This window comes from Sclerotinia sclerotiorum, genomic scaffold (genome assembly GCF_000146945.2).
Source record: "Sclerotinia sclerotiorum 1980 UF-70 scaffold_2 genomic scaffold, whole genome shotgun sequence".
Taxonomy (NCBI): Eukaryota; Fungi; Ascomycota; class Leotiomycetes; order Helotiales; family Sclerotiniaceae; genus Sclerotinia; species Sclerotinia sclerotiorum.
This window is the reverse complement of record NW_001820834.1, coordinates 1029104-1043768: the sequence shown is the minus strand read 5'-3', so window position 1 is coordinate 1043768 and position 14665 is coordinate 1029104. Positions and strand designations below refer to the sequence as shown.

The window sequence follows — 14665 nt, the reverse complement described above, 5'->3', positions numbered from 1 at the left end:
CTGGCTCGAAATTACCCAGGCAAGTCATACTCGTACACAGTTTAAGAATTAGATCCTGACAAGATTACCCCAGCCAGATAGCCTGCTTAACATGCAGAAGTGTAAAATTGAAATGCAGAACTACTTCCACCGGTGAGAAATGTGAACGATGCAAACGAAAGTCACTTGAATGCGTGTTTGAGCAGCATCGCAGGGGAAGAAAACCAGGCACAAGGTATCATCGATCTTAATATATTGCAATACGCTGTGTGTCTGGCACTTACTTGATTAGGATAAAGCGAAATACTTACCGAGCAAATGTACAAATTGAAAAGACACCGATCTCTGATCAAGAAACTCCATCTTCAAGTACAAGAAATTTGCGTGATGACACTCCAAGTCCCAAACCGGGTGATACAGTGGATGTTTCTCCACCTCAAACCGCACAGTCTTGGGGCAATGGAGGACTGCAACAGGTTGGGATACTAAGTAGAGAAGCTCAATTCGGAAAGTTTTCTTTGGAAAATATACTCTCTGTACCAGATGTTCTGAGACCTCACCATCCAACGAGGCCACCAACTCACAGTGCGGATAGCTTTGATGATCCGATCACATGTAACATGCTCAGTTTTCCTGTAGCATTGGGGTTATTCGATAGGTAAGTACATTCTTCATGGCCCTCTCACGGAGGAAGAATTATTAGGCGGTTTCGTTGCAACTCTGACAAAGAGTAGTTTCATGCGTTGTTTAAATCCATACGTTTGTCAACTAGATACCAAGCTCCATACCTTTGACTATGTTCGCCAACGTTCATCATTCCTCCTCACAGCAATTCTGTCAGCATCCTCTAAGGCTTTTCACCCTGCACTTCATCCCACACTTAGGTCTCATACCGAGAATTTACTTGGGAAGGTATTTGCGCGGGGAATAAAGTCCACAGAGACTGTACAAGCCATCCTGGTCTTCACTTACTGGAAAGAGCCGGAGGAGACACGTACTTGGTCACTTGTTGGTTATGCTATCCGTATGTGTATTGAACTTGGATGGCACGAAATAGAGCCGATATCACAAAAGCCGCGGACTTCGGGGGATGAAATGAGTATTAGGGAAGCTAGAAACATTGAGAGGACATGGTTAGTTTTGTTTGTGTATGATCGAAGGTTAGTCCTCAATCCGGCATCAAATTACGACCTGAACTCTAATCCTGCGCAGTTTGAGCTTACAACTCGACAAACCATGGATGATAGACCGGAACAATTTAATTTCTAAAGCGAGCGAATGGTATCAAGAAGCATACGCTGCACCTGGCGGGGATATGCTCCTCTCAGCATTCGTCTGTCTACGAGTAATAAGTGCTGAGATGCTCGAGCTTGCATCATCCATAAAGCTAAAAGCTCAAAGTTCTCGGTCAGAAATGTTATCTCGACTCCTTAATTCTGAAATTAGCACCTGGGAAAAGGGTTGGTTGCACAAGTTTGAAGATGGTTTGCCAATTTCAACCTCCAATATATTGTCCATAGCTAACTCATTCCACCAGAGACTGTTGCCGCCCCACAGCAGTTTCTTGTCAACTTCTATGGTTTACATCTCCGGCTTCTTCTCAATTCGTATATTTTACAACAATCTCTTCATTCTGCGAGGAAGGGAAGTGCAGTGTCGAAGTCCGCATTATGGCAATGTTCATCAAGTGCAATTGGCATGCTAGATAACATTTCTAAAGTTATAGGGCCTCTCAAGCAGCTTTACTTTGTACAAGACTCAGTACATGTGATGACTGCTTATGCTGCAATTTTCCTTATAAAGGTATGTATTTTATATTTTTAAAGTCTTTAGTTGAGGCAATGATCTCTCTACTAATAACTATAGTTACTCGTATCTCTTCCCAAGAATCTGCGCGCAGATCTCGAGACACAATCACTACAAGCGATTCTTCTCTCGTCCGATACATTCTCTCAGCAATGCGCCACTCAGATGACTGGTTGTGCTATGCAAGCACGATTTCTCAAGAGTCTCGTGGAGAAATATCAAATCTTGAAATCTCAAGCCAGCAACAAAACCAGAGATCGTAGCAACCATTCATATCGCTGTGATATACACCCAGTACAGACTTACCTCCATGATCATATGAATTCCACAATCAATACAACTCACTGGGTTCCTGAAACCATTGAACCTTATCAAGACACCGAAGATTTTGCAGAAACAAACTCATTAACAGACAGCACAACCGATTTCAAGACGGATCTATCGGCCGATAAGGAAATCTGGGAGGGTTTATTGACCGATGTTGGATTTTGGTTGAGCGAGGGGAATTTCTTATTGGATAACACTGTCCTTCATTGAGTCTATAATCTGGTTTCGGGGTGTCACTATCTCCATTATCGGGGTTCAAAAGTGGGGGATGCTGCATGCTGTGCGGGGAACCTGGAACCTGGAACCTGGATATCGATGATCGTTCAGAACACCGATGTTCTCCGGTGTCTTACGAAATTGTCGTGCGGATGGAATCCTGGGAGCTTAGAATCTGGCGTGATTGAGATTACCTGGTAGATATTAAGGTAAACGTCCGAAGATGGATTCTAATTTGCAACCTCTAAACCTGCGCCAATTTACGATCTCAGAACCAATTTTCAAATCCCGAAATCTATTACAACCACTGCGTACATATTAATCTATCCTCGCCAAACTTTTAACTCCAACACAAGCCACAAAAATGGCAACGTCGTCTACACCAGCCGATGACTCCTTCCAACTTTATGATCTCCGCATCGAAGTTATTTGTCCACCCTCGTCTAAAATTCTCTGTGGCGCCAAGGAAGGCGATCATTTTACCCTTGAGGGAGAGATGCTTCATCTGCCTGCTGGACAGGGGATCAGTATCTATAGTTTATGTTCGTCCTCTCTTCTCTCATAAATCTTCCTAACCCCCTATATATAAACTCAACCGAAATTAACACATTGACAGCATCTGTACTTCCTCTCCTAGCAGCAAAACAACGTTTTACACATGCAAATGATTGGATGACGACAGATGGTTTAATTGCATGTCCAGATCCTAATTGTGGGAGCCAGTTGAAAATTACCAGGACGGGTTTGAGGACGTTTAAACATGGGGAAACTACGGTTGTGGGATTGGAGGGGAATGTTTAAGGGATGGAGATGTGAGTATGAAGAGGGGGGAGAGGCCGGAAAGTCACAAATTGTCTTTGTTATCTGTATAGCATAACGACGAGTATTGTATACACTTTACTCATTGGTAATGACGAAGAGTCATTACACAATATACATAAACTTCATTGTCCCAACATCTCTTGAACTATTATTCCTAATATTCCATTCTATACAGAATATCGCGTGGGATTTATGTTCATTCATTCCTTCGAATTCGTTTACCAGCTAATCCCCGACTTGGTGTGAGTGTCCTTTTAGTCAATGGTTTGTTTGTTTATTTAATTGAGAAGCATTTAAGTTACTAGGTAACTAGTTCAGCTAGTAACATCATTCAGGACTAAGATGATTTTCTAATGAGAGCAGCTTGATGGATAAATTATGAATCTGCTACCTCTATCATTTTGTAATCGATATAAAAGTCAGAAATTATAATCTTACTTGTTAGAATCTGTCCATAATGAACCTAATTTGTTCTTGTCGGTGCGATGCAAACCACTTTCAGGGCTCTGATGTGGGCGCAAACACGTTAAATATCTATGTCGCGTGGTCTCGTGATTCAGGCTTTGCAGGGTATTTTCCAGCATTGGTGTTTCAAGCACTGAACCTCGCATGGCAAACGCAACGTCGTCATTCACGTGCCATCTCGTGTAAGTCTTACAAATTAAACTACAAATCTCTTTCTCTTTCATTATCAAACTTTACCATCTTCCATCTCGTCTACACCTTCCTCCAATACTGTCAAATAATACCAAAGACCATAATGCACCATCTTAAAAAACTTCAAGAGGTAATTCGCCATCAGACTTCGCATCAGCAGCACCCTCCCGCGTCATTCAATACACACATTCCCAATACCGAATCATCTGCCTTGACTGAAAGAACATTTCAATACTTTTATTCGGAAAAAAACAATCAATTTCAGGGCAAAGTAAAGTCCGAAAGTACTCTTGGTGCAGAGAATGATTTCGGATATGTAGTATGGCCCGTCTCAATAATGCTTCATGCAACAGCCGATTGTCTTACTCCTCAGCGAATATCCCAAGCCGTCTCAGTGCATCAAGAATACTGGAACCCTGAACGCTATGCATTTTGCGCCTGGAAGATGTTTCCCGGAAATAATGACATTTATTATGATGATAATGCTCATGCGGTTCAAGCTTTCATATCTTCATTTGAAGCGACAGGGGAGACCAGATATTTGGACCAAGCGAGGGATATTTTATGCAATTTTATAATTCCATCTGGACGACATGATGGAGGTATTCCATGGCATATCTCTAACGATAAGGCTCGAGCAGCTTGTTCCACTGGGCCAGCCGCTATATCAGCCTTTAGACTAGCGAGAATTACTCGCAATAACGATTTGGTAGACTTCAGTTTACGAGCATTGAATTGGCTTAAGCAAAACTTGCAAGATCCCGAGGACAAGCTCATATGGGATCAATTGGCATACAAGGATGACGGATCGACGGAAATAAACAAAATGAAATGGACATACAACACCGGATTCGCTATTCACGGTTTCACCCTTGCGTATGAAGCTACTGGTAACGAAGAGCATTTAAGATCGGCAATAGAAATTGCAGAAGCGGCACTAAATCCTGAGTCACCCCTATTTGATCACTGCATTCCCGATACCTCTCAAAGAATGCTCTCGGATGGATCGTTCTTCCTACATCATCTAGTCGACGGTTATGTCGCTCTTTCCAAGCATACCCACACTCAACAACTCCGACATGAAATCCATCGTATTGCGAATTGGGGAAGGGAATTCATGTTAGATCTAGAGGATCAATTGTATTACCGCGGTAGTCGTCCGTATGCAATCTCTGAAGATCATGTGAGGAAATTCAATGATAGGTTTGGTTTGAGCAAGACTCTGGAGATCAATGGACAGGAAAGGGATGAGCAAGGAAATTTGTGCAAGACTATGCTTGGGTGTGCGAGTTGGGCGAGAATTCTACATGCTGCAGAGAGAGTCTAAGGGAGTAATTGTCAGGAAGGATAGGGAGATCTATGAGCTTGACCAAATGAATGAATGAATCAAGACTTCAAGCGTCTCCATTTCGAAGCTGTCACATGACGCAGTGGAAGTATAGGTTTAACTATATCATTGTAGCATTGTTCCAGGATTTTGATAATGCTCAGATGCAATTATCATACACGAGGCTAAGTTTTGTTTTTGCTAGTTGTTGGAACTTCACTGAACTTTTAGAGCCACAGTTAGTGCAAGAGATGAAGAGGCAACGTTCTATAAGGTTGTGCTTAAAGCTGCGCAAAGTTTTTGAATAAATGAGCACCGGGTCCCCTTTGGCTGTCCTAGATAGAAAAGCAAATTTGGAAGTGCCTAGTCTTTCAAATAGTAGTCACATACACTCAACACATCCTCATCATGTATGTGAAACGTAAGGCGCAGAAGCCCCAGCCGCCACAATCTCATCATCAGGCCACTCTGGAGTTTTATCAACCTCCAACTTGAAGATCCCAGGACGTTTATAATGCCCACTAGCATCAATCCACACCTTCACACCTGCTAATTCCTCAAAATCAATCTCTGCTTTCAAGAATTTTTCCTCAGCCCCTGTATGCGGACCAGCTAACACGGTACAAAATGGATGAATAACAGCACTCCAACCTCCTCCCTTCTTGACCAAATCCTGCGGTCCCAGATTCTTCTCCATCCACTTCAATGTCCCATCATCTACATAGTCACTCGCGCAAATAACCCATACTTGTGCTGTCAACGCATGATTCTTCATCAATGCCTCTATTTGCGCATCAGCCACCAGTTCAAATCCAGATATAGTGCTAAGTGCAGGCCACGCCGCCGCGTGAATTTCCTGACGCTGTTCAATTAATTCTTGACGTGCATTATTCATCGTGTTTTCCCAACATGCTAGTCCTCCTACTCTACCTACACTGCTCGGCCATACACGTAATGTGTGTCCGCTTCCTTGGGCCCAAATCGTGCGTTCGGCGTGCGTGGGTTGGATTTTTCGGTGTACGCCTAGTAATGTTCCATTGGTATCAATGAAGGCTTGCGAGTTGAATATTGTATAACCTCCTTCAACCCGCTCCGAAATTCCAATGCAAACCGCGATCTTAAGTTCAGCGCAAATACACATGATAGGTAGGAGATCCCCTCCCGTTTCTCCAACTACAACGCTTTCTTCTGCATATTGGGCTTGTGCACCGGCGTATTTGAGTGGTGCGTAGGTTTGGATAAAATACTATTCCATGCATCCTGTATTAGCACTGTATTTAAGCCTTAGACGAGTTTGGATGGATAAATACCGGATATCCAGGCACGAAAGTTTCTGGGAATACCAAGAAGTCTATTCCTTGATCTTTGCCTTCTTTGATGAGTCGGATAGCTTTTTCAATGGTGCGCTTCTTATCCATAAACACCGGCGCGGCGTGAATTGCGGCTGCGATTATCTTTTTCCCCATTTTTGTGAATGATAGTTCAGCGAGGTGGTGATAAAAATAATTTCGACGAGAAATTGGATGACGGAATGAGGGATTTGCCTTCCCTTTGTGTATGTTTTGGATAAATTTGAAGTAGATTAGTCAATTGTCAGCTCATTTCTTATGTGCACAGTACTACACCACAGCATCTGGTATACCCCAAGTACTACATTCTGTAACATAAATAGCATAGCAGTAAGACAAGTTATGTTAGAAGTCCGATTGTATGTGATAGCTACCCCGCATAGTAATCTTACCTCGTTTGCCCCGCATTTAGGGTTGCAGTGGTGTAACTCCATTTGCCGTATGATGCCACGGAACCTTGGAATAGAATTTAGAAGGTGACTAGTATGGTAAAAGGCTTTTGAGTACTAGGATTCCAGGTTGCAAAGTAAATCAGGGTTGTTTGAGAGGTCACAGCTTCCTCCTGCTAAAATGATGGGTAGACAATAGGTGTTGCGCTTGTATAGTGATAATTCTTCGCTGATCGTAGAAAAACACAAAGATAGATTTTATCTTCCATCTCCTATAAGGTTACTTACTTCCTGTTAAGCTCAAACCCGCCAAAATTGATAAACAAAGGGCATGAAATCCAAACAGATTGAGCTGTAGAAAATGGAATTGGCTATTTTATCGATTATTAAGGAGTGAAAACTTTTCCCAGATCGTAAAACTGTTCGCTCTTGTCTCTTGTTATTTTCTGAAGACCAAATCTTCTCAAAATATCAGATTTATCACTACCACCTACGTATATATAACCCCACATACCACCTGAGATCACATCAGAAAAAATCCCGTAAAAGACATTAGTAGCATCGGGAAACAAAACAGGTTCCCCCATCACGCTAATTCTAATGTTTACTAGCATTTACCGCGCTTTAAAATCGTGTTGAGTGGATATCTGACACGACATGTGTGTAATTGGCTGGAACAATTATGCTTGTCTCAGGAACTTCAAGGTAGCTCAAGTCCTAAATCATGAAGGATTGGAAAAGAAACCAGAGTGGCAAAGAATAGTGGACACATCGACGAATAAATGAAGGAGGGTAATATGAAATTAACTCTCTTGGAACCAGAGACTGAGTTAATTGAGCCAATTGAGTTCCATGGTGTCTATTGACTTTACTTTTTAGCTAGATGGTGGCTACATATTGTTAGTAAGAACAAATGACTCTTATTTTTGCAGGAGCTCCCAACCATGGAAAGAAAACACTATTGGAATGTCTTTCGAGTGTGAAAAGTATGATTTTAGGTGAAAACAGAAAGTTCAATACAAGATATTATGTCTAGACGCTTAAACACTCTCGTTTAATGTTTTATTATGTCTTCCGGTATAAGTGAGACTCTCCCAGATTCTCGACAATAATCAGCAGGACGGAATTTTTATAATAGTGATATAAATAGTTTAGACGAGATCCTTTCCCTGGGCCCGAAACTAATACAGTTCCAATATCATTTTCTAATTTTGAAACGAATATTGTGTTGTAAGATTACTTCACATATCAGCTGCCTTTACCTCGCTACAAAATACTGGACTCTTCAACTCCTTTCTCAGAAGTTTCCAATTCGGTAGCAGAGAATTTTATCTTCCTGAAATATCCAAGGGGACTATTATATATATAGTGATTACTTACCACTAGTCTCTAGCTAGAATTATACAGCAACCGCTAGATTCACATTATTAGTTGTGAATATACGGCAATTGATTGATTTAATTCATTGTTCTAGGGGATTAGGCTATCAATTGAGGCAGTGGCGTGGACAATCCTTTGGCTAGTGGTAACGAGGTCCAGTGGATTATTCACAAAAGTACCAGCTAATTGGCCCTCCTCCACTTCCCTACCCCTCCCGAATGACCTCATTGTTCACATGAAGAAGTCATCAATCGGAAGCTAATCATTCGCTAGTCTAGTATTTCGGCAAAAAATCCGAGCCAAAGACTAATTAATTAATAACAACTTGTTATTTATATGCACGATGTCCCAAGCTCTTTTAGAATCAAGAAATGAAGGAAATCATGCCACTTTGCATGGTGAGAGTATTGGAAAGGCGCTTATTAGCAGTAACCTAACGATCTCAACGAGAACAAGGGAGGGTTGCATTTTAATTTACCTAGGAGCATTTTTTAGTTAAATGGCAGTTCGAGGGGAGTGTAAAAAAGCATGGAATATGGAAATCTGAGCATTATTTTCTGCTGTGCTAAATGTAATAAAGGATGAGACAATACTATATAGAATTCGAACGGCACTTAAGATTGAGGTTTGATAGCAAGTTAATTCCTTACACTTATCAATCATTCAAGAGTTATTAGATAGTAATAGTTGACGGGTGCGGACTTTTGTCATATATCAGGGGACAATATATCTACGAAATATTTAAAGTATTAGCAATCTTTGCACGTTATTGTGCCGTTGATTCATGTGTAAAAAATCCATCTTTCATTTAAAATCTTGGAGTTTCATGTTTAAATAAAAGTAAACACATTAAGCAGATCTGATAGGTGCGGACTATAGAGGATCAAAATTAATTCTTTTGAATGTTGGTGGCTTGCGATGATCATCTGTAACAATATTGACTTCCATCTATAGAAGACTACATGAGTTTAGCTCATGCCGAGAGATGCTTCGACCGTCCTAGCAAGCTTCTGAGCGGTTAAATATGCGTGACCTAAAGATTCATTCTCGGGAGTAAAATTAGTTCGACCCCCCTACGCGAAGCTAACTTGAGAAGCAATTAGTCCTGTGAAGTATAACCTTGATAATACTTTTTGAGAAAACGGCAACTAGAGTGGATAATGTGGTTGCAAAGAAGAAATATGGTCCTAACTGCAGGGCTAAGAATGGGAGTAGATCTAGATCTGATAGATCTCCAGTTTGTCTAGTTCATGGGTATTCAAAAAGAAGAACTCGCAAGATTTAGAACAATTATGAGGATTCCCTTGAAGAATAACTATGTTATTTAGTTCTTATGAAGAGCTAGTAGTTCGAGGATATTCATGTAAACTCAGGACCGAAGTACCTGAATAGTCCGGGGTATGTAACAGAATTTTAACATAGAGAGACTTTTTATGTCGTGCGGCGGCGTTTCTTAGCTTTGCTAATGTTCAGAATACCAAAATTGACAACTGGTACCTTTCTAAGATCGTAGTTTTGTGGTGAATTTTGTAACTGTATATGTCTCAATCAAAGCTATTTTAAGCATTTTATTGTAACACTTGTTGAAACTGAGTTGTTTGGAAGTAGTAGTATTATTAGATGTAGGTTAAACTAAGGATCTAAGTTACAGTAATGGTAGAATTGAAGATATTCCCAATTATGGTCCGTGCACCATAATGGTCATATGACCTCAATTCTAGGCCCATAATGACCTTAATTTCAACAACACTTCAAATAATATTATGAAATTGTCCAGGTCTACCTAGGTATACTAAGAAAGAAAATCGCTTATTAAACTATTTGGTGTGCGGCATTTTGAAGTGTACCGTGACACAATTCACCGTTTAGTCTTCTCATTCGGTAAAGGCTTTCCTGGTGACCTACCAGCCCTGTTGAATGACCTGCATAATAATAAAGTTTAGCTTTAAGAGTTATTCTTTCCTCGACAGTGACATGCCGAGGCTACCGAGGTCAAATTTGGATCTAGCTTGAAGGTCGACTCTCGTAGCAAATAAATATATATAGTCGCCTGGAGTAACTCCGTGGTTAAAAAGACATGTGATTATTCAGCAATTATGAAGAGCATTGATGATTTCGGACCTTGAAGCCATTCTTTTTCGTATTACTGGAGCTTTAAACAAATAATGTGATATATGAAGTACAGGCCTATCAGTCCCTACAATAGGGGGATGGTTAGCTACACTATCATCTCCGCAGACTATTGTCACTGCTAGAACTTTAGTCATGAAATATTGGTTGGAACTGAAGTAGAAGTTAGACTAAGATTGCTACTGTTCGAAGCCAGCAGACGAAAAGGCTCAAAGATTAACCTCAATCCTTCGCCAAACAACATGCGACCGTGCAACCTAATCGATCTGCTCATCTTAAATAGTAGAGTCTGATATTAACATAGCCGAATATTAGCAACTAAGAAATAGCAAGCTTTGATGTGAAATGGACGCTTTACATGCAAAGGAATACTGCATCACATTTACAGTCAGCTATTGAGACATTATGTGCAATATTTTAGATTGAGAATTAAGTTTGATTCGTGCTAGAGTTCTTGGGCTTCAATAAAAGGGTGAATTATCGCTTATGATTAGATGCTATACACAAATGTGTAGTTTTTAACGTATTTGAAGTTTGAAAGACGTGATATTAAGTGAATTTAACCAATGAACTGCTACAACAATCAAGTTTTTTCGAGAACGTCAGATTGAAATCTCCACAACCAGAAGTCCTTTAGAAAATTTATTCAGTTCTGAAGAAGCTGCAGTTTAAAGTGCTCTTTAGTAGCAGAAGAGCACCAAACTAGAGTGGAAAGCTTCGTACCAGAAACTTTAGAACAAATTCCTGCAATAAAATGGGATACATCAAGTTGCCTGGACTTCTGAATAGAATGGATCGGCGATATTAACTCGTCAAAATCAAAAGTAATAAATTTGGATAACTATCATATTCGGATCCCAATTTCAGGTTAGTCGTGGCATATATAGCGTCTTAATAAGGATTCTCAAGTCAACCTTAAATGCAAATCTCTGTTTCAGGAAATAGCGGTAGTTGTGAATAAGACGAAAAGAGTAAATAGAACGTTGCAGACTGAATCCGGGAAGTGCTGAAGCACTAGCTACGAAAAGCATTAAATGCTTTCCTCCCCTTTTCCATCCTATTCTCAACGATCTAAAATCGTTTGACACTATTGCAATTTATGAGCAGAGCCCTCGATTTTGATATAGGTAGTCGATAGAGACCTAGACAGTGGTGGGCTAAGCGTGAAAAATACCGAAAAGGCCTGGCACAGTTCCTAGAATAAACACAATATCTCTCGGTAGAAACGTATAGTAAGTGAATCATGAACATATTCTTTTAATAGGTACTCATATTTATTTGCCTAAAGAACTAGAACTACCAAGTGACCGAAATATATAATAATTCAGTCCCTCGTTGCCGAGGCATAAGTGTCAGCACTTAGTGAATTCACGTCATTAATATCCCGAAAATGCCAAATAAAAGTATCATAGTGATACTTAAGGAGACATACAGGAAGGTTATTTCTCTTGATATCTAGCTGTCAACAGAAAAACAACAACCATCCAAGATGTTCCAGGGCATTCGAGAATACTCAGATATGTCGTCCTATAACAGGATCAGTGAGATGACATTGCTCTGCATGTTAAATATTATTTCCGACGATAAAAATTTCTATTTCTAATCGTATTTTGTTGTCAAAATTATCTTCTCTCTCAAATGGTTGAAACGGAACAACTTTCATCTAGCGACGTGCCTCAAGATACAGGTTAATTAAGGAATCAAAATTGGTGTAAGCTAATTTATGCATTCAAAGCCGGAATCATGGGTAGATTTCGACCAGTTTGGACCTGACTACTTGGGTTTCCATGCAGGACGAAGGTATTAAATAGAAAGAAAAGTCAGAAACAGGATCTGAAATGCAGAAGGATTATTGAATTTGCCTCGCCAATAGAATCCGATCAAGCGGAGGTAGAAATTCACCAAAAAAAAAGGAATTTGATCTTACTACCGAGGCTGAAGTCCACATGCGCTTCATCTGTTATTAGATGAACAGTACCTGAAATTCCCCCACTCGGTCTATGAAATCGGCATAAAAGACACCATATCCCCTTTCTCTATTTGATAATAAATTCAATAAAGTAGAAGGACCAAATTTTATTCACTTTTCATACCTACGAAAAGATAGGTATCTTTCGTTGAATCCTTGTGGAGTCATTGGGAGGTAGTTAGATCTGTCATTTGTTTAATTGTAGATTCATAAACAAGAAGAGCGGTAGCTAAAATCCATGTTTAATTGTCTAAATTACTTTTTATTGAGGCTTGGCGTATCATTTCAGAGGAGTAAAACTTCCCACCACGATTTTCTGGCTTATGGAGATGACTAGTCAGTCACTCTTCCCAGTGAGGTTGTTAACAAGGCTTGAAGGTGAGCATACCTATATGCAATAGTCCACGAAGAGTCTGACTCAAATTTACTAGCTATGAGCTCGATAAATACCCTTTCTCTATTGGAGGATAGAATATCCTGTATGGCTTTGGAAGGGTGTATAAGGAACGGAAAGCTTTAAATATAAGACAGTTTTGTTGCCGATTAATAATTAAAGAACAAGAAGTATCAGAAAGATATTTAGATGAGAATGTTTAATTCTATTCTTTCTAAGATCTTACTATTACATCACACATAGAAAATCTTGTTCATGATTTAGATTCAGCTATCGAACGATAACAAATATATCTATCTACTCATTGAATCATTAAGAAATTGGACATGAACATTGGAAAATTCAAACTAAGCATACCTTTCATTCCATCACTGTAGCATTTTCAGACCCAAAAGAGAGATCAAATCTCCAGCTTCCTTCTACCATGAAAGTTTTAAGATGAAAATCAAAGTCTAATTGATGCTTCAATAGACTTTTTCAAAGGGAAAGACCGAGAAAAAGAGATCAGCTGGTTTTGGCAACACTTACTGTTTAATGGGCGCAGCGTCGAGCAAAGAGCGAACTAGCTGGTTTAGACGGCAAAATTGCTTCAGGTCTGCTGCCGTGAATAATGATCTAACAACCAAATTAAACTTCTCTATGAGCCGAGTTATTCAGACAGAAGTGATTTAGAAGCCATGATTCACCATCGCTTAATAATAGTTAGGTCGCTGTTTCCCCTGAGCTTGCCTTATAAAGACAGCTATCTCTCCTGCAAGGCTAGATTATTAGATCTTTTTTTCACCGATAGAGTATTTATATCTTGTGTGGAAGTTTAACGCAATTTAAGATATCTTCAAGATAGATAGAAAAAGCACGACATATTTTAAAGAGTCTTGATAATATTAATAATATGCTTAGATACTAGCAAGACGTAGTATATTTACTCTATCATCTGGGGGCTATCATCCAATAACGCATAACATTCAACAATGGAAACAATAGAAGGTAATTTATACCTTCAAGCTAGGCCCCGAGACTATGTTGAGGACTAATATCCTATATTCTGTCAGTTTGTAGTAGGTTCCCATCGAAGCTATCAAAGAGTGTCTAAAATGCCGAGTCGATCATGGAGCATTCCAAGCAACAGGGTCTTCTAAACTACTTTTCCCTCGTTGGAAGTGATACAAGTATTTATAATTCCGGCTTCTTCTTTCTCCAAAAAGTTTAAAGAGAGAGATAAGAAATGGAAAAGGGCAAGTGAATGCCAGATCTCAGCCCTAACAAATGAATAATCCACCAAGAAAGGGACAGCCACATGCTAATACCATTTACAGTTACGCTTCTTCAACATCTTCTTCATGTGAAAATAAGCCTCGGTTGTCTAATCACTAAAATTATCCAAACAGAAAACAGTTAACCGAATCGATTAGACTATTCACCAGAGAAAGACATTCACCATCGTTTTTAAATTCCCAAATCACCCTCTCGTCCAGTCCAGCCTGCCCTTTACAGTCCTTCAACAATTCTGGCAATGAATTCATGTGTGTACCTGCCTACTAGGTAATTACTTGATAATTCCTCGGCAATTAACGGATCATTATTGTACCCAATGGAAAAGCTTATATCTCAAAGCTTCCAACTATAATGGTATTTAACCGCAATTAGCGAGGTTCTCAGTGGGTTCCATACACCCGGCTAAGTCTCTCGTCCACATGGAGGTTTTTCTATATATACGTGCAACTAGATGGCAGCTTCAACAACGATTAGCTGAGAGAATTTAGGTGAATGTATTGATGATGGACCGAGATTAATGCAGCTGAGCTTGTTGTGATGGAATTTAAATCCTGAAAATTCACTCTTCTTTCGTTGAATATCTTTCTAGTCTTTGACGTCTCTTTATTATATATAGTAACATCTGGAAGCCCATAGTAGTACTGA

The 14665-nt window shown here is 39.8% G+C and overlaps 5 protein-coding genes across 5 annotated transcripts; 3 read left to right on the top strand and 2 right to left on the bottom strand.

Moving 5' to 3' along the window:
* Nucleotides 1-91: 91 nt before the first annotated feature.
* On the top strand, nucleotides 92-2322 carry SS1G_01490 (hypothetical protein; the record flags this gene model as incomplete). The annotated part of the gene is made up of 6 exons (XM_001597246.1): nucleotides 92-132; nucleotides 272-637; nucleotides 714-1003; nucleotides 1227-1463; nucleotides 1517-1782; nucleotides 1846-2322. The coding sequence occupies 6 exons, from the start codon at nucleotides 92-94 to the stop codon at nucleotides 2320-2322; spliced, it is 1677 nt and encodes a 558-aa protein (XP_001597296.1).
* A 370-nt stretch (nucleotides 2323-2692) lies between these two features.
* On the top strand, nucleotides 2693-3129 carry SS1G_01489 (hypothetical protein; the record flags this gene model as incomplete). The annotated part of the gene is made up of 2 exons (XM_001597245.1): nucleotides 2693-2870; nucleotides 2945-3129. The coding sequence occupies 2 exons, from the start codon at nucleotides 2693-2695 to the stop codon at nucleotides 3127-3129; spliced, it is 363 nt and encodes a 120-aa protein (XP_001597295.1).
* Nucleotides 3130-4144: 1015 nt separating this feature from the next.
* Nucleotides 4145-5134, top strand: SS1G_01488 (hypothetical protein; the record flags this gene model as incomplete). Its single annotated transcript, XM_001597244.1, has 1 exon — nucleotides 4145-5134. One exon carries the CDS (start codon nucleotides 4145-4147, stop codon nucleotides 5132-5134), a length of 990 nt encoding a protein of 329 aa, XP_001597294.1.
* A 406-nt stretch (nucleotides 5135-5540) lies between these two features.
* Nucleotides 5541-6600, bottom strand: SS1G_01487 (hypothetical protein; the record flags this gene model as incomplete). The annotated part of the gene is made up of 2 exons (XM_001597243.1): nucleotides 5541-6380; nucleotides 6445-6600. 2 exons carry the CDS (start codon nucleotides 6598-6600, stop codon nucleotides 5541-5543), a joined length of 996 nt encoding a protein of 331 aa, XP_001597293.1.
* A 4645-nt stretch (nucleotides 6601-11245) lies between these two features.
* On the bottom strand, nucleotides 11246-11633 carry SS1G_01486 (predicted protein; the record flags this gene model as incomplete). The annotated part of the gene is made up of 2 exons (XM_001597242.1): nucleotides 11246-11400; nucleotides 11471-11633. 2 exons carry the CDS (start codon nucleotides 11631-11633, stop codon nucleotides 11246-11248), a joined length of 318 nt encoding a protein of 105 aa, XP_001597292.1.
* Nucleotides 11634-14665: the final 3032 nt, after the last annotated feature.